The sequence below is a fragment of the Limanda limanda genome, chromosome 20, assembly GCF_963576545.1.
Source record: "Limanda limanda chromosome 20, fLimLim1.1, whole genome shotgun sequence".
In the NCBI taxonomy this organism is placed as follows: domain Eukaryota; kingdom Metazoa; phylum Chordata; class Actinopteri; order Pleuronectiformes; family Pleuronectidae; genus Limanda; species Limanda limanda.
The window spans coordinates 22,183,062-22,203,032 of record NC_083655.1 but is presented as its reverse complement, the minus strand read 5'-3'; the positions used below and the strand labels follow the sequence as shown (position 1 = coordinate 22,203,032).

At 42.0% G+C, this 19,971-nt stretch overlaps 1 protein-coding gene across 1 annotated transcript in view; it reads right to left on the bottom strand.

The window, feature by feature from the left end:
• pde1ca (phosphodiesterase 1C, calmodulin-dependent a) overlaps positions 1 to 19,971 on the bottom strand; it is a 130,818-nt gene that overhangs the window by 78,201 nt on the left and 32,646 nt on the right. Inside the window, exons 8-11 of the mRNA XM_061093614.1 lie at positions 19,077 to 19,217; positions 4,658 to 4,758; positions 4,268 to 4,396; positions 3,706 to 3,807 (exon numbers count right to left, since the gene is read on the bottom strand). Of these exons, the coding sequence (XP_060949597.1) occupies positions 3,706 to 3,807; positions 4,268 to 4,396; positions 4,658 to 4,758; positions 19,077 to 19,217 (473 nt within the window). The remainder of the gene's footprint in view (positions 1 to 3,705; positions 3,808 to 4,267; positions 4,397 to 4,657; positions 4,759 to 19,076; positions 19,218 to 19,971) is intronic.

Here is a 19,971-nt window from a genome sequence, read left to right as displayed (position 1 = left end):
CTGGACTTCCTCAAGGCCTCTGGGTCACCGGAGTTAAAGGCAGAGGTCCGTGCTCTGAGCTTAGCATCATTACCATTTACCCAGGGCTTTTGGTTAGGGAAAGTCCTGACTAGGGATGGGCATTCGATTAAATTGTCTTCATCGATCGTCGGGAGAGTTAATGACGAATTTTCGATTAATCATTAATATTTTTATATTAAAATTCACTATTTATGGGCTGTTAAAATGCAGTGAAAATAGAAAAAACACAGCGTGTTTCCTCATTGAGATCTTTATTACAAGATGAACAACTCTTGTGGCAGTTAAACGGGATCGTTCAATGGTTACACTTGAAAATATGCGCTGCTGTACTCTTCAGCCCCGCTGAGAGAGCAGCTAGCCGCTGAGAGCTAGCTCGATCTGACGGTTCTCAGTCCGGCCGTTGTCACGTTCTCACTCCCAGAGCCCCTCCACCAGACCCGGCTTTGTCCGGGTCCGAAGAGGCTAGCTGCGGCGGCTAGCTGCGGAGCTCGGCTGAATGTCTGCACACGGACCCTCAGTCTACGGGGAAGGGAACCCGGAGAGACCCGGGTCTGGGTGAGGTTCCGGGATTGATGACATGACAACAACCGGACTGAGCGGTCGAGAACCGTCAAATCCATCTAGCTCCCAGCCGCCGGTCCCCCAGCGGAGCTTGTCTCTGGTAAGTTGTTTCAAAGCAGTAGTAGGAGAGTGCTAATGGCTTCAGCACTCCAGCGTTGAACTGCCCAAAAAAACGGTTTTTCCTGTTTTAGGCGCTGTCTGTAGGTTGGGATGAGCATAATGGAGGTGTGATCCGACTTCCCAAAAGCCGGGCAGGGGAGGGGTTTGTAGCTATTCCGTATTTGTGTGTAACACATATCAAGAGTCTGGTCACCCCGGGTGGGAAAGTTAATGTGTTGCAGATATTTTGGCAAAACTTTCCTCATATTAGCCCTATTGAAGTCACCAACAACAATAGAGACTGCCTCAGGGTGTGCATCCTCAAGTCCATTAATAACACCGTACAGGTCGTCTAACGCGCACGTTTTGTCTGCCTGCGGTGGAATGTAAACTGCTGTGATGATGACGGAGCTGAATTCACGGGGCAGGTAGAAGGGGCGCACTTTTATCGCTAGCAGCTCCAGGTCTGGTGAGCAGCGTGTAGAAAGCACACCAACATCCGAGCCCCAGCGAGAGTTCACCATCAAGCACACCCCTCCACCTCTGCTCTTACCCGACTCGGAGGCTCTATCCTGCAGGTAGATGGAAAAACCGGCCGGAGTAACAGCCGCATCAGGCACCATGGGATCCAGCCAGGTTTCTGTGAGCGCCAGCACACAGCAGTTCGCGATGTCCCGCTGGAAGTTAATCCGTGCATGTAGCTCGTCCATTTTATTATCCAGGGATTGGACTTTCGCGAGCAGAATGCTCGGCAGCGGGGGATTGCAGCATCTCGTCCGAGATCTGCACAGGATACCGGCGCGCTTCCCTCGCTTCTTTCTCCTCCGTCGGCGTATTGGTAAACACAGCAGCGGTAGAACAAAGGAGCTGCAGCAAACACTCTGGTAAGTTGAGAAAAAGTCCGTATTTAGCAACGAACGTATATCCAAAAGTGCGAGTCGATCATACTGTATGAGCGACAGTGCAGTGTGTACAAAAAAACAAACAGGAAAAAGTGAAATAAACATAAAACTGCGTAGTGCATGCGGAGCCATTGTCAGTGCGACCTTTCTCTACGGCGCACCTTCATTTTCTAGATGTCGACCTGATAGTGCTGTAGCTAAATTTAAGGAAATGATTCCGATTACATTTAAACCCATATTATCCATCGATATAAACCACAAATTCATTAAAAACCCTAGCTCCACTGAGATTGACCCTGGAATGCACAGACTTGATTGGCTGAATAGTATCATGTGGGATGGCTTAACTTGCATGCAATTGGTCAATGCGTTTTACTCATCCACTACCGTAATGACTACAAAAGCTGCGCTGTTTAAAAATAGAAGCACCCCGTCAGGTTTTAAATCATAACCTTCTGTTTTGGCTGTAGGTCCGGGTCCATATGGGACGGCTTCTGGGTCCGGACCCGGACCGCGGTCCGCCTGTTAGTGACCCTGGTATAGAGGAACGAAATTACGGATGGTCTCAAAGGTGAGGAGCAGAATCTTAAAATCAATACGGCTTTTGACTGGTAGCCAATGAAGCTGCTGAAGGAGTGATGTGACTAATGGAGGGGGTTCTGGTGATGATACGAGTGGCAGAGTTATGGACTAGATGAATTTTATGAAGGAAGCATTGCATTTACACCATGTTTTTAAAGGGTGATCTTTGCAACTTTCTTATTCAGGAAGTTGTTATCAAACAAGTAGCCCTTCGTACTACTCAGTACCTTCAATGTGGTTCAATTTAAAAAACCTTGGTGACCCCTGTTCTAGACCTTTCTGCTGCATTTGACACAGTGGACGACCAGATCCTTATTTCCTCCCTTCAGGACCTGGGTGTCTCAGGCTCCACTCTCTCTCTGCTCTCATCCTACCTCAACGACCACACTAACCGGGTAACTTAGAGAAGATATGTGTCTGTCTGAACCTCGTCTTCTCACTACTGGGGTCCCTCAAGGTTCCGTCCTGTCCCCTCCTCTTCTCTCTGTACACCAACTCTCTCAGCTCTGTCATTCCCTCACATGGCTTTTCCTACCATAGCTATGCGGATGACACCCGAACTAATCCTTTGTTTTCCCCAATCTGAAACACAGGTAGCAGCACAAATCTCTGCCCGTCTGACTGACATCTCTCAGTGGATGTCCGCACACCATCTAAAATTAACCTTGACTAGACTGAACTACTTTTCCTTGCAGGGAAAGGCTCTCCCACCCACGACCTGACTATTACCTTTGACAACTCTGTGTTAGACCCCACCCAGACTGCTAGAAACTTGGGCGTGACACTTGATAGTTAACTCTCCCTACTGCCAACAATACCTCAACAACACGTTCCTGTAGATACATGCTGCATGACATGAGGAGAATACGTCCCCTTCTCACTCAGTACGCGCCGCAGGTCCTGGCTCTGGTCATCTCAAGCCTAGACTATTGTAACTCCCTCCTGGCAGGCCTCGCTGCTAGTGCCATCCGACCTCTGCAGCTCATCCAGAATGCAGAAGCTCGACTGGTCTTTAACCTACCTAAAGTCACTCACACTACTCCGCTCCCTTCACTGGTTAACACTGGCTGCCTGCATCCATTTAAAAACATTAGTACTTGCGTACGGTGCTGTGAACAGATTGGGTCATGTCTACATCCAGGACATGGTCAAACCTTATACCCCAGCCTGTTCACTCTGCTCTGCATCTACCAATCGGCTTGTTGTTCCCTCACTGTGAGCTAAACACTCACAAAAATCATGACTGTTTGCTGTCCTGGCTCCTAAATTATGGAATGAGCTTCCCAATCACAATAGGACAGCACAAAGTCTATACATCTCCCGCCGCAAACTAAAAACACCATCTAGAAAATTGTACTTTCTTGATACTTATTGTAAGTCGCTTAGGATAAAAGCATCAGCTAAATGAAATGTAATGTAATGTAATTCTGCAACAGAATTTATAATTAATGTTCGACCCCCTACATGCCCAACACCCAAGCGCCATTCCATACCTGAAAAGCTGTCTGAAAACAACGCTGACTCACAATCCACTACTTACGCTTCAGGCTGCTGTAAGAGGGTTTTCATGGCTTTGATCTGCTGGAAGTGGCAAGACATGTCAGTGGCCAACACCATCTCCACTACCAAACTCCGCAGTTCCCTGAAAGAGGAAATGAAGATGAGATATCTGAACAACTAGTCGATGAACTGCCATGAACCTTGTCATGTTCATGCTGAGTGAATTGAAATACCTTTTCAGCTAGCATTATCACTTCAAAATGTACAAAGTACTTTCGGCTATGAGAGAATACCGGTTAAAATGATGTACTGGCCTCAACTGTACCTTTTGTTTCGTGCTTTTTGGCACATGAAACACACTTAACTTAAATAATTAACATACAATACATTTGGTTATTATATATCAGCATAATAAAATAGTCACTGTTTACTATGCTGACATCATTTAGGCCAAGACACTGCTGTGCAGCTGCCTCACGATGATTGTTTAATTCATTATTTGGGTTTGGTGTGGCAGACTGAAAGAAAGACCAATGTGAGTCTTTAGTTTTGTTGTTTTATAGCAAGGAAAATAGATACAAATGGAGACTATCTGTTCTCACCTCCAGTCATCTTTGTTAAGATTAGAGAGGATGTTCTTTTCATCATCATCCTGTAGGAGACGATAGGCTGCGCTGACATGATGGTTCTCTAGAACAGCTCGGTCATTGTACAACATGGCTGTGTCTGACCTGAAAATTCCACATTAACATTCACTGTGAAACACATTTAAAACGGTATCATCTTGTGAAAAATGATTGGTGATGGTATCAAACACACCTCAGTTTAAGTAAATATGTTTTCGCTGATGGGTGTGGAAAATGTCTAAATATTAAAAAATTACCCTTCATATGCATTTTCATTTTATATTCATGTAGACAGTTATTCTGTCCTTAATATCCTTAGCAGCTGCAGCAGTCCAAAATGTTACAAATTATACCATGTCAACTTACCTTGTCTGAATATGGAAGTTATTAGTGGTCCCTGTGTGCTCATAGTCATGGATGGCAGCGGCAAAGATTATGGCAAAGATCTCCAACTCAGTTAGCCAATGCTTAGAGAGAGAGACAGATAGTTAAGGTTGCCATGGTTACAAAACCTGGTTCACAGCAGAACTGATGCACTCTTGACATTTGTTTTGTAAGATTTTTGCAAACATAACATATACAGAAAACAGTAAATCCTGTTTCTTCATTAATCAGGTGTAATAATAACACATAACAACATACACAAAGTGCAATCATTGTGAAAATGGCAGAGTTAATGTCCAGCCAGCCTCATTGGAAATTTAAAATGTAATTGTTAACATACGATTAAGATAGATCAATGTGGCTAATAAGGTCTCACAAATTAAGCTTGATTGAGCGCATTAACATTCACACAGGCATGTTCTAAATCTTACTAACTGATAAACAAACAGTTCTTTAAGAAAAAGTAATTGCTCTTCAATATCTATCAGCTCCAACACCGTCTGCCATCGACACTCGCCATCGTTCTGAAGTAAACAGAGACGCCGGCGTTTCAGCGGTATAATTGCAGCTAATCTCACACACACCTATAGACTACTATGAATACCTGGCCCCATGCGTCGGCTACTAGCGCATCTATGGTGTAGCTTTGACGCAGAGGCATTAATCAGGAGATGGGAGAGCAGGGGTCGGGTGCCAGGCAACAGTGAGACAGGGCAGAGGCAAGGGGAGGTTGTGCTCTGAACAGTCATGTCATGCTCAGTAAACAATGGTGTTGAATAACAAGTGAGTAAATCACCAAAAGGTGCATAAACACAAATTTTTATTTTAAAAGGAACGTACACAGCGTTTACAGCGCAGAATGCAACTTTGCACAAAGACAGCTATGGACAGATGCATTCACACCATTGCATATTTTAGCATGTGGCAAAGAGAAGAGAGGAAATCAGAGCCATCAACCAAACTGGAACAGGCAAAATCTGTACTGATATTTGAATGATGATGATGATACTTTTATTGTCAGAACGCATCTGTAATTTTTTTTGCGTCATATAGCAGCTCCATTTACATTGGAGGCAATTACATGTAGGTTTTGGAAAAGAAAATTTTATTATCAAATAGGTAGATTTGTATTAGGTGGGAAAATAGTGTACAAATATTTCTTTCCGAAATGTGTATTATCCACCAAACACAGGACCATACATATGATAAGCTGATATAGGTAATAACAACAAAAGGTAATGGGATTTAAGTATTTAAATCTAATAATGAACCTGTAGAAGAATATATTTTACTTAATATCTAATTTGTTATTTTCGGAATGCATCCAGATCTATTTTCTTTATTCCTCTACATCAGGGGTTCCCAAACTTTTCAGCCTGCGACCCCCAAAATAACGGTGCCAGAGACTGGCGACCCCCAACGACACTGGAGGTGGTTTATAATGTTGCGCACAGCCATGCACATGCACTATGCATGCGTGTGTGCTTGCGTGCATGCTTGTGCGTGTCTGTTCTCCCAGACAGCGCGCGCACACACAGGCCCCCGCTCACTTGACCAGAGAGACACACACAGTGAGATCAGAGCTCGTTCACGTGAAGCAGCTGATCAGTGACTGACTGCTTCCTAACAGTTGAAACAGTGAAAACACAGAGTCTCTCTGGTCACAGTTTCTTGAACAGAGCAAGAGCTACTGGTGGTTTGTACCTAGTTTCTGTGTCCTCCTCCAGTCCGACCTGCTCTCACGTTTAGTTTTAATATTTCGTCAACTAAAATATATATTTTTAAGCTATTAGGCTGCAGCTATATAATATTATTTATTTCAAAATAGAGTACTTCTTATTTTATACATTTCATACATATACACACATATATGGGATATATATATATAGGACTTAAATAGGCGCATAGTTCTGTGTTTAATTTATTTCAAAGTAGGCCTATACTTGCAGGTGTATTTTTTTCTCTTCAGACGAGTTTGATATTTTCCTTTGTTGTCACAGCTAAAAAAAGCAAAAAAAATGTCAACAGTTTTATTTATTGTCGTTCTATACTTTCATAAATGCAACAAACTATAGTTTTAATATATACAGTATAACTATATATAAAACTTTATAAGCTGTGTTATCAAATATGTTTTGCGGCTCCAGACAAATTTGATTTGGGGGAAGAGGGGGCAAAACGGCTCTTTTGATAGTAAAGGTTGCCTACCCCTGGCCTATGCAAAACGGGCATTAATACAACACAAAATAACAACAGCCTTACAGAGATGAAATTATTTTATAGTTATTTGAGAAATAAAATGCAACCAGAATACAGGGAAATTTTAAACAGCAGGGCTGAGTGAACATACAATTATAAACAAGTGTGCAGGTAAGTCTTGGTAAGTCTACCTTCGCTGACCTCTCCTGCTCCGCTTGCATCTCAAGCTCCGCTGGCCTCTCCTGCTCCACGAGCTTCTCAAGCTCAGGTAGCCTCTCCTTCTCCGCTAGCTTCTCAAGCTCAGGTAGCGTCTCCTTCTCTGCTAGCTTCTCAAGCTCAGGTAGCCTCTCCTTCTCCGCTAGCTTGTTCTGTTCCTGTGGCCTCCTCGATTTGGTTGGTATTAACCAACGTTTCATTGTGACTGTCAATAATTTTCAGCTGCTTTCCAAAAGAGTTTTGGCCAGCTACCGTGTGACCGGTGCTGCTGTTAATTTAACTATTGCTGTCGCTAACCTGTGTCGTAAGATAAAAAAAGGAAATGGTTTTTTTTTGTTGAGGAAAAAAAGGGGGGGGGAAAGAAAAAAAAGGGGTTTTACCGGAAGGATGTGCTGTACTAAACGGCTGCTATGTCTCCTGTGTCTTCTTTAGGCTGAGGCCTTATTTAATACAACTAAACGCTCGGCTACAATGGCATGGTTTTATTCTAATATCAACTCATATGTATATATTATACAAAAAAAATAAAATAATTGTATTTGTTTTTTGAAATGCATTTCGCGACCCCGCCTCTGTGTTCGGGGGGGGTCGCAACCCCCACTTTGGAAACCCCTGCTCTACATGACACTGTATAAATTTACGTTAATTATCAGGTACCTTTGTAAAACAGGCCCTCAGCTTCAGCACCATTGACTGACACTAACGCAATCGAACATGAGACTCCATGCCAGTCAGACAGACTGAATGGGAAACTAGATGCAATAAACATGCAAGTGTTGGGTGCCCCTTCTCGATGTTGGAAGCATCCAGGACTGACGGCCCTGTCCCAGTCTTCAGGCCATGGTCTGAGCAAGACATTTTAGAAGCTGTGGCTCGTATATCCAGCCCAGTAGACAACCTGTCTCTGTTTTTGAGGCAGGTGGAAGAGTTTGTCAAAGAATACTGTCCAACAATGATTGAACTGAGACCACAAATGAGAAAAATAATCAAACATGACTTCCACAAGATCTCCTTCTTTCATGAGGCAAGAATGCTCCTCCTGACACAACATGACTGGAATCATCTGGACAATGCGACATTCAGAAATGCAATAACAAAGCTGATCAATGCCTGCAAGAATGCTTTTCCCATCAGAATAAATCTGTTAAACATTACTATTCTGTCATAAGAACAAACAGAGTCCTGCACTGCTTTCTCTGCAATTCTCACAACTGCATTTAACCTCCACAGTTGCCTGACAAGGGGAGAAATGGGAACATCCCTACTGGAGGCCTATAAAGAGCATTCAAGGAACATTTCCTGGGACAAATGAAACCAGAAATTGCATCACCTGCAAGACAGCATCCCTGGAGACTATCTAGAGCAGTGGTTCTCAAATAGGGGTTTGTGAAGGCACTCCAGGGGGTAAGTGAGATTTTTTTTCAAAATATTATAAATTAGCATCCATTCAAAAATCCTTTTAAAATTGTTATTTAATAAATATTCAATTAAATATAAGTGTAAGTTCATGAACTGAATTTTATATTCAGTAGGCTATTCAATTTCATTATCCAAAAAAACCCTGAGTCTCCCCCATACCAGGATGGTTTGACCCAACCTGGCACATGCGACCTGTCATCAACCCCGGCTTGAAGCGTAGCAGCAATGCCGCTGAAAACACGGAGGGACAACGGGAAAGAAGGCAAAACTGTCCATGAGTTGCCACCCACCCAAGGCTTTCTAAGCATATCCCCGAAAGATGGTCGAGACTTTAACTGATGTTTTCAGGTTTATTTGAAACTTCCCTAAACAACACCGTAAGAGCTTGTGCGTATAGAAGGCTGCGTCTGTACCTGAACACTTTAAAATAAAAGCATGTAATACCAAAACGTGACCTTAAAGCGGGCAAATATTTCACAGAAAGACACTTAAACAATATCAACAACTTAGTTGTAGCACTAACGGGCCCGAGCACAGGCAATTTCAAGTCTGTTGCAGTCGGTGAAGAGAGTTCGTTCGATGACCAAGCGCTCATCTCCACGTTGCATGCGTTTGCGCACTGCGGCAAGGATAAACACTTCACTTCTGTAGCCAGGAGTAGGCGCTATGATTTTAAGTCATGTTGTCTTTGTAGATGTCATCAGGTCGCAACTCTCGTCTTACATTTCTAGTATGGCCTCAATTGGACAAAATGTGTCTGAGATACAGAAGCTCGTGTTTGATGGCGTGTAATCAAACTTTGACGCCAGGCCACGGTCAAACCGTGTGATGGAATCAAATATACCCAGTCAGTTTATATTTCCATATTGTTTAGATGACATTCCCAGAAGTTGATCTGATGAAAGCCCAAGGACAAGTTCATCGGTGTTAAATTGTAGAAAATGGCCAAAATGGCCACCATATCCAAAATGGTGGGCTTCCTGTTTGGTCTAGCATATTAAGTCATGTTGTCTTTGTAGATGTCATCAGGTCGCGACCCTTGTCTTACATTTCTAGTATGGCCTCAATTGGACAAAATGTGTCTGAGATACAGAAGCCCATGTTTTGATGGCGTTAAATCAAACTTTGACGCCATGCCACGGTCACACGGTATGACGAAAAGTTAAAATTCAAGTAAGTTAGGATCTCCATCTTGCTGTGATAACACTCATCTAAATTTTAGGTTGATCTGATGAAAGCCCTACGACAAGTTTGTCAAAGTAAAAATGCGGAATATGGCCAAAGTGGCCACTAAATCCAAAATGGCGAGCTTACTGTTGCGTTTTTCATAATTCTCCTTGAGGCTTTTTTGTATTAATAGTCATGATACACCTTTGTACAGATTTTGGTGGAGATAGGTTATGTGGAAACCTAGGGGCTGCGTTCCAGGTGGCGCTGTTGAGCCATTTTGCCACACCCATTTCCAAATACTCTAATTTACTGCAAACTTTAAAAGATTTTTGAGCACTTTGAAGCCCTCAAAAAGCCCATTCACTACGCTCAGAATAAACCTTACAATTTCAATAGGGCCTCTCACCGTTCGGTGCTGGGGCCCTAATAATCATTTCAATTTCAATAGGGCCTCCCACCAATATCGGTGCTCCACCCCTAATAAGAAAAATGCCTTCAGTTTCAATAGGGCCTCCCACCTGTTTCGGTGCTCGGGCCCTAACTAGGGCTACGTTGTAGCTAATGGTCCCGAGCACAGGAGATTTCAAGTCTGTTGCAGTCGGTGGAGAGAAAGTGATCGATGATCAAGCGCACGTCTCCGCTTTGCATGCGTTTTGAACACACAAGGATAAATGCTTCACTTCCTGCGTCCGTCATGCGACGTCGATCATTGCCTGCTCATTGCTCATTACGGTCCACGCTATCAAATAGCACATCAAACTGCAAAAATGTTACGTAAATCGAATGATATTTGTGAACAAAGCTTACTTCCTGTTGCCAGTAGGTGTCGCAATCACTATTATTAAGTACAGAATAATATATCTGTTCCAGTAGGGGCTCTGATGTAGCGTGAGCAATTTTGTGTTAATTGGACAACGTTACAACAACTTAATTTTCACACTGATCAGTAGGTGGCGCTATGACCATGAACCAATATTAATATATGGATGTGTTCATGTCAGGATTGTGATCATCGGTCAGTCATTTTTGGCAGGTTGGATAATACAGAGTGGATTTACAAATTACTTCCTGTTTAAGGCGAATCAGTAGGTGGCGCTATGACGTTGAGGAAAGATTGACACATAGAGCTGTTCAGACTTTTGGTTGTGATAGGACAATGCACAGGGGCGTTTTAATATATCCCTCTTTTTTGGTGAACCATCAAAATGTCAAGCCACACCACGGTCACACCGTGTAACGTACACGTTAAAAATTCTTCTTTTACCCTCAATCATGAACTAAAGTTATCTCTCAACATTAATTGTCAAACATCTGTAAGTGTAATTTAGTTTCCAACACAGTAAAACTGTGTCAAAGAAATGTTTAGCCCTGGGAAAGAAGATTTGGTCCTTGGTCAAACCATGGTCTTACACTGCCCTCTAGTGACTTAATATTGCAGGTGCAGCTCAATCGCTTGATTTGAATCATCAAATTTTGATGCTGCGGTCACACGGTATGATGAAAGGTTAGAAATTCTACTAAGTTTAGATCTCCATCTTGTTGTGATGACACTCATATAATTTTCAAGGTGATTTGATGAAAGCTCTACGACATGTGCATCAAAGTAAAAATGTGGAGAGACTTTATTGTGCATCTCGTCATGATACACAACTATCCTCATTTTCGTGAGGATCGGTGAAAGCTAACTGAGGGGGGCTTTCCATAGGTGGTGCTGTTGAGCCATTTTGCCAAGCCTATTTGAAATAACTCCAGAATGCAACTACATTTTTGGGCTTTGTACTTCCTGCAAAATTTTAAGAATGTTTTACTTTGTCTAGGCCCAAAAAAAGATCAAAAAGGGAAATAATATTAATAATAAGAAGAAGAAAAATGCCTTAAATTTCAATAGGGCCTCCCACCGGTTCGGTGCTCGGGCCAATTTCAATAGGGCCTCCCGCCGGTTCGGGGCTCGGGCCCTTATAACATGGATTGGGTTATTTACACTTTGTGTTTTTTCTGTGGGGAGAGATTAGCCAACAGTGGTGTCAAGCCAGCACATCTCAGCGGTATCTCCAGACAAAACATGAAAGTCATGTTGGTAAGCCACCTGAGTTTTTTTAAGAGGAAACTTTCTGAATTCAGGTCATCTCAAGACACGATGCGAAAAGCATCCCTGAAGCAAACGGAAACAAGCTACCTGTCACATCAGGAAAAACTCCCGGAAGTATCATCTGACCTTGGCCTCCAGATGAAGTTTGCCACATCCACACTCACACAGTTTTGGGTGTGGGTGAAGCAGGAGCACCCTGACCTTGGACAGAAAGCTTTGCAGCTACTACGTTTTGCCTCCACATATTTATGTGAGGCCTCCTTCTCTGCATTGACTGTGATCTGTGCCTGGAGAGGAGCTTGATCACAGCAGTTGCTTCCCTGCCACCAAGACTGACAAAGATCCTCAGTGAAGCACAAGCACAGGTTTCTCACTAAAATGTAAATGCACAGGCACTCATGAGTTCAGTTGAGAACATATCATTATTATGATCCCAAAATAGGTCACTTTAAGATGATAGTTATTTTTATGTGAACAAATATTTATTTATAATTGAGATAATTATTTATTTTTGAATAAGACTTTAGTTATTTTTGTATCTTTTTATTTCAAAATAGTTCAAGATAGACCACTACAAATGAGAAATGTTATGGACATTGATTTTAAATTTGAAAGTGTCTCGTTACAATGTTTAATAAATCAGACACTAATGGCACAGCACTGTGTATTACATCTTTCTTTCAACCGAAAATGCTTTGCGCTGGTTAGGGGGTACTTTATTTTGATAAAACTCCTTTTAGTTGATTTTATTTTGAAAAGACCACAGCAAAAAGTCTTCGCAGGCCGAGCTCACAGACTTTTCCCCCGATCCACAAATAACTGCTCCACAGTTGTTCATCCCTGCAGATGGACAAAAGCCTTCATCGAGGAGAGAGACAAAAGTTCTCTCCTTTCGCCCCAGTGCCATTCCTGCTGCCACCGACCGAACCAGCGAACCGCCGCTCCCCAAGCCAGGCAAACAATTCACTTGTCTTCCCAGACCGCGCCGCTCGCGCATGAACAAACGAACTGAGGATAAACAACAAGTAAGAGGCTTATGTCTGGGCAGAGACTAGTTTTAATAATTAGCGGGTTATTATTTGATCGTACGATTGTGTAAGACCGCTGCCTCTATCCTTGTCCCATGCCAGCACGTTGTGATGAACCGGCGCTTCCGGCTGCATTTTTATAGTTAGGTCCATTTTTTGTGGAGGTTTCTATTTATCAAAAGATCGGTAAACAGCTAGTTCGCCTGCTTGGGTACCGAGTGACAGAATCACCGCAAAATCGTCTCTGTCGTTGTTTGAGATCTCCTCTGATCAATTATTTCATTTTGCACTTTTTCTTTTACTCTCTCTTGTCTCCTACACCTGCTTACACACACATTCCAGCCTGCATATGTAACGGTGTAAATAAGTTGTTCGTTAAATCCTGTTCAACGTGGAACTGCATTCACAGTTTTTTATGTATTTCTTTTATCTTGCCATGTTTGTCTTATTTTGAAGGCCCACAACGGGAACTTCTGGGGATTAGGTGTGGCGCACCCTTTTTTACCTCAGAAGCAGATTCCCCCGTTCTGAGTTAGTTGTGTCGCTCTGTCTGTAAGTGTATTAGTTGATAATGGTTAATTTAGTGTTTAAAACGTGTTAAGTAATATGAAACTTTTGCAGCTTTTCTTTTATAGATGACTGTGGCTGTTTGTGACAGGTATGTTGTTAATAGAACTAATTGTAAAACTATACGATCACGTGATAGCTCATAAGCAGATTCCCCCGCTCTGAATTACTGTGGCTGTTTGTATGTTACAGAAAATAAAGTTAAACTGTTTTACCAAGCCTGAGTCAAGTGAAATGAATGAAGAAAGCAGCAGTGCAAACAGAGACGATCACACATACACACAAATTCAAATTATGTATATACATATTCTAAGACCTAGATAGCGTGGTCGCATCTCGACGCCATTTGACGCTCCAAACCACGGGTTAGATCAGAGCTCCTTTGTTCTAAATTTCCCTTGTTCTAAATGTTCTTGTTCAAGTCAAGTTGTCCTTCGGCCATTTTGATTTCAAGTCACGTGGTTCACACCACCATCTTGATTTCAAGTCACGTGGTCCGTTGGCCATTTTGATTCCAAATTACGGGTTCACACCACCCTTTTGATTGCAAATCCCGTGGCTCGTCTGCCATTTTGATTTCATAAACCATTTTCAACCCCCTCATTCCGCACACACACATAGACTTACCAGTACTGCAGTGGTGATAAATCGTGATAAATGCTGTAGCCGCTATCTTTGATATAGTGGAGTTTGAAATAATAATCATTGATGGACATTGTTATTACCTTTAAATGAATTCTAGTATAATTATAGTACCTGTATCTTGTGATTATTTGTGCATATGTATGGGATTATAGTTGGATTATGATAGCCTGTGAGCTCGAATTTAAACCCTTCATTGTATCATCATTACTATTAAATATTGAGATTACTAATTGAACTTGTCCAAACTGAGACTGTTCTTTACAGATAGATTGTTGGTCCCTGATACCAGGGTGGTACCCCGTCTTTGATACATTATAATTACAGATCGTATTAGTCTTTATTGTTAATTTTATTGTTTTTCATTAATAAACTTTCATTTTTCTTAATCGATAACTTTATCATTTTTAATTAATGATTGTATTATTTTTAGTTTATAATTTATTGTTTTTAATCAATCATATTTTAATAATCATATTTTATGATTATTAATAAATTTGCCAACGTCAAGTCTGGCTGCTTTTGCATTACACAGTGATTTTTTTTTTCAAAGGGGATACATTACTGTAAAAAGGTTGGGAACCATGTAGAGCATGCTAGACATGCAGAACACCAGCTGTACCATTGAGAGCAAAGCAAGAAAAACATGACACAGAAAAAGTTTGACAACGTCAATGACAGGGATGGCAAATGGAAACCAAGGGAGAGTACACGGCAGAGGCCGAAGGAAAGGGTGTGGGGAAAGAGTTCTAAGTGCTCAAAGCGCTTTACAGTGCAGTTCTACATTCAAACACACATTCATACAGTGCATCTATTAGCAGCACTTTTGTTGTTCTATGAGGGCCAAATCAGGGTTCAGCATCTTGCCCAAGGACACTTCGGCATGCAGATGGGGACGACTGGGGATCGAACTACCGACCTTCAGTTTGGAGGACGACCGCTCTACCCCTCAGCCACAGCCACCCTATGACCCTGATGTCTGTCATCTGTGTTGCCAACATGGACAGTGGCATCAAGACTGTCCTTAAACTCAAAAGCAGAAGGATAAGCCATCTTTTCAACCATCAAATTGAAATTGGGAGGTGGGGGAACTGATGCCACTTACCTGCACAACACACACAACACAATGCTGGGTAAGTCATAGCCGCACACAAACTATGACAAAATAATGCATGCTATTCACATTGAAGCTAAGACTAAGTGAAGATCTCTCATTTTCCATATATGACAACAGTGAAGTTGGTTATAAAAAATGGCCAGAATTTATAATTTGTCATGACTGAGTTTTGATTTATAGTTTTATTTACTTATTATGCTCCTTGTGTGTCATTTGCTATACTTCCTGCCTTTGTCCTAATTGTCCTGCCCTTGTGATCATCTGTACCTGTTCCTAATGTGTTTAACCTGTGTTCAGTTATCCCTGCCTCCCTCATGCTTATAAGTCTCTTCCATGTGTCCTCCTGCATGGATTCAGGTGCAACATTATCTACCCTGAAATAACTGGCGTTGTCACTCAAAGAGAGGCAAATTATGTACTGTGGGTGCTGGAGGTTTTTCAATAATGGAGCCCTACACCTCACAACTACCATGCATACTTGATTATTTAACTATAAAACACTCATTCATTCCTACTGTCCAATCACTCTCCAGTCAATCTTCTGTGCAGTGACCAAATGTGCGTTTTTGGCATAGTTCTGGCTTCACACCCAGATGATTTAAAAGTTTCCAAAAAGCCTGTGGCCTTACAGTTTCCTAAATATCATCCATCTGCATTGCTCTACATTTTCGAGTGGTCACTGCTGCCATCTAGTGTGGGTACGATTACATCACACCTCATCTCCTTTGTGCATGCTGACAGTACACAGGCAGGAAGATTCATGACATCTGATTCATTGCACTGCACCACGTGTCAGTAGGGACAGATGAGAAATTTGATTAAGTTTGAAACAGGAAGTCGGACGAGGCAGAACATTGGAAATGTCATGGATTTACTGGACAGGAGAGGCAGTTCCTGTTTTTGTATCTCTCTTCATTTTACAACCTGGTTTGATGTGTAATCTCCACACGTGGGATTTGGGACCATGGCTCTGGAGTCAACAGACCATGACTGACCTCACACCATTTTGGCTAATATCATCTGATGCAACCACTTTTGGTTTGCTTTCTCTTTCGATGGAAAAGGAAACACCTTGACTCTATGTCCTCAGGGCTATTCTGAAAGTCCTTGAGTTTTTCAAAGTGCACTGTGCAACAATTTGCAAAATCTGAATTTAACATCAGGTTCCATTCTGTTACTGTAAGTTGATAATTTGATGATATGTAGTCCGTCACGTAAAACATGCAAAATAGTAACAAGTGTTTCACACATTGAGCAAATATCTTGGACGTGTGATCACAGCTGAGGGCAAACCCCTATCTCCAATATCCCTTCAGGCTGTTCAATCAGTGCCAAAACCAACCACTAAAGGCCAATTTATGCCTCTCCGTTTTTTCTTTTACGGACAGATAAGACCGCCCTATCCGTCGTGAAACGCCCTCTCCGAATGCTTCGGACAGCTTTTCGTACACGTCTGATTTTTCTAACTATCCGTCTTCATGTTGGAGACCCGACGGACCGCTCTTGGCTGTGATTGGTCCGCGAACGACATAATTTCCGTATGACGTCATTTCCGTACGACGTCATTTCTGTTCGACGTCATTTCCGGCCTCAAACGTCCTGCTTGACAGCTAACCCAAACACAACTATGATTCTACGATTAATGTGACGTGTGTGTTAATCCAGCGGAGTTGTCCGGCTGACGGTGGCTCGTTCGAGCACTGAGGGCATGTGTGTACGGTCACATACGGTTATAACGAGCTTTCAAAACGGCGCTAGCAGGCTAGGCTAGCGGGCTAGCCACCATGCTAACTGCGGTGGTAACAGTGCAAGAACCCGCCGTCACGACTTTAATTCCACTTCTATCATGACACTGTTTCTATAATACCGTCAGGTTAGAAGCAAACACTGGATAGTAGTAGTTAGTGTCTGGAGTCCCTGCTGACTGTGTGGAAGCTGGGGGGGAGCTAGGTCCGTGTAGCTTCTAGCTACATGTAGCCTCAATCAGATTCATGCTGTGGAATCAGCAACACAGTTCGGAAACAAGACCGGGGAAGCGCTGCGCTAAGAAACGATTACATCAGCATTTTGATCTGCTGGGTGTCACTTTATTTAGTTCTGTTAGTTGCCATGGTTCAGTGTGTGGGACGCAAGCTAACATGTAAACAGAGACACGTGGACTTCTTCTTCCCAAATGGGGTAGGCTTCTCTGAGCTCGTCTTCCGTTGCGCCACCTATGGGTTTGGCGATGAATTTTTTTCCGACGGACTGTGTCGGAGAAGTAAAAATCAAAAAGACTCTTTGCCCACCGCTGAGACCTCTCCGAGAAACGGACACGTAGTAGTATATAAGAGCCTTAAGAAACAAATGTCTTAGTAATGACATCATACGGCAGACAATTCCAAACTACTAAGATAGAGAGGCACCCCTCTCTTCCATTGTTCATGGTAAAAATCTCAGTGCACATGACAAAGTGACTTGGACTGACGAAGCAGACAAAGCTTTTATTGACTTTAAGACTTCTCTACAGTCTGTTCCCATACCAGGACTGCCAATGATTGGCTTATCCATATACTCAGGTTTTTGACCAAAAATATGGTTATATGACTTTTGTTTTAACACAAACATTGAGCCAAACTACAACCAGGTAACCAGGCTTGATCCTGTTGCAGCTGGTGTTTACACGCAGTAGCTGCAGCAGAAAAGGCTGTGGTTGTTTCAGGGGACATAGTAGTATATGGGGAGCTTACACTTATGGTTCCTTATTCTGTGGGTAACATTCTACACACGCAGAAAACCTTTCATCTTGCTGCTCAGCGCTGGTTAAGACATCACACCATGCCTGCTTTTGACCACAGCCTTAAATGTGTACACTGATCAATGTACATATTATGTTACATGACAATTGGAGCATGTTAAACTGTCATAGTAGGAACCGTGCAGGATTGTTTATTTTGTGTTTTGTTATTTTATAAGTTGTGAAATTCAATAAAAAGACCATTGTAGGAAGATATCAAAAAACACGGCTTGATATACCTAAGAAAACTGAGAAGAAATGTAATGTTGTCAACCAAGCAACACAAAACGAGGCCTGAAAAGTGCGTAAACCACTTCTCAAGCAAACGTTAGGATTTATAATAACAAACTGGACGGAAAAATGTGTACATTTCCACGCAAAGTCTGACCCATGCGTACAAACGTTTTTAGGATGGGAAAGTGGCGATGCAGACGTGAGGTGGTGAACTGAAGCCAGATTATTGATCCAATTCATAATTTACTTTAAAACCAACAGCTTAGTTGTGCTCGCGTGGCATATCTGTTCCACACAAACCTTTTAATTGAAAAGATATATAACAACTTACAGCCGAGTCATTAACAGTTTTTAACAATATCTTCTAACACTGTTTGTGTATCATCAAATCACTGCAGTGAAAGTGAATTTGTCATCAGGCCCCGCCATCAGAAAATCCACCCAACTTCACCCAGCATGCCGAAGTGTCCTTGGGAAATATATCGAACCCCAGATTTCCCCATCTCATCAAGAATGTGCTGCACATAGATCCACTGTAGATGTACTGTAAAGCTTTGTCAAGCTCTGTATAAATACCGATCATCTACATGAACATTCTAGAGAGAGTTCAGCTCGCTGATAGGGGCCACCTAGAGCGTATATGAATCGTAAACCCCATAATCTCTGTTTGAGGCTGAACCTCCAGTGATTCCTGATATGGAACTGATCACCTGCCTTTCCCCGTGTCTGCTGAGAGCGTCATTAATGATCAATTCCAACTAATTATATCCAACTGTATCATGTTGCATCTGGGTCCTACCCATACAATTTATATTTGACCGTAAACTCAATATTGAAGCACCTATGGGGACATTGGAGAGAATTGCTTGAAAGAAATAAGCAAATTTCTATCCATTGTGATACATTGCATGATAGTGTCTGCATTAACCCAACACCAGACTTACCACCATACCAGTCTTGAGGATCAGGAAATGGATAGTCTGTGTGACATCAGCAGCGTGCATCAGGTTGTGGTAGGGGTTCTTGTGCTTTCTGTAGCCCCCCTCCAAAGAGTCCACAAATGATATGAGGGCAGAAACAGGGACCTGACATAAAGGCAACACAACAAAGAAGCACATTGACAAATAACATTTCTAGCATCCCTAACATTTCCAGACACACAATGAAGAGTTAAAATCTTATCAGAATTGATGCAGCAAAACTAGACAGACCTTTGTTTATTACATGAAATTTTATCCTGCATCAAAACCTGATGTCTACAATGGCCAAAATGCAATTACTCCACTAAAAGACTCAAGGATATTTGTAAATGTTGCCATTATTCTTTATTGAGAAAAGAAATGCTGTAATATGACTTTTTCTACACATACGTAGAGCCCCCAGCACCTGCCGGAGTTACCTTTTAATAATAGCCGAGAAACATCACTAGTGAAAGTTACAAATGACTATTGATCTGGTTAAGGATCTGAGATCAATTTTTTTATTGACCATCATATTCTATTGCAGAGGCTGAATCATTTAATTGGCATTACACAAACTGTGTTTAGCTAATTTAAAAGTTATACAGTATTGATTAACACAAAATTTGCTTTCAAACTCACATCTCTAACCAAAGGAAATGCTTCAAGGGTAACACGACTCTTTCCTCCCTTTGGTCACAATCCTCCCTTCCTTAATGTCTTCAACAAAGTTTTGTAAAACCCAATATAAATGGCCCCCTTAATACAGAACAAGAGTATTGGAATCTGTAAGACACTTCTATTGGAAAAATGTGTGTTTTTAACTTGCTGTGACTAATGCTGAAACGAATTTGGATTAAAGTTAAAAGACTGTTGTGTG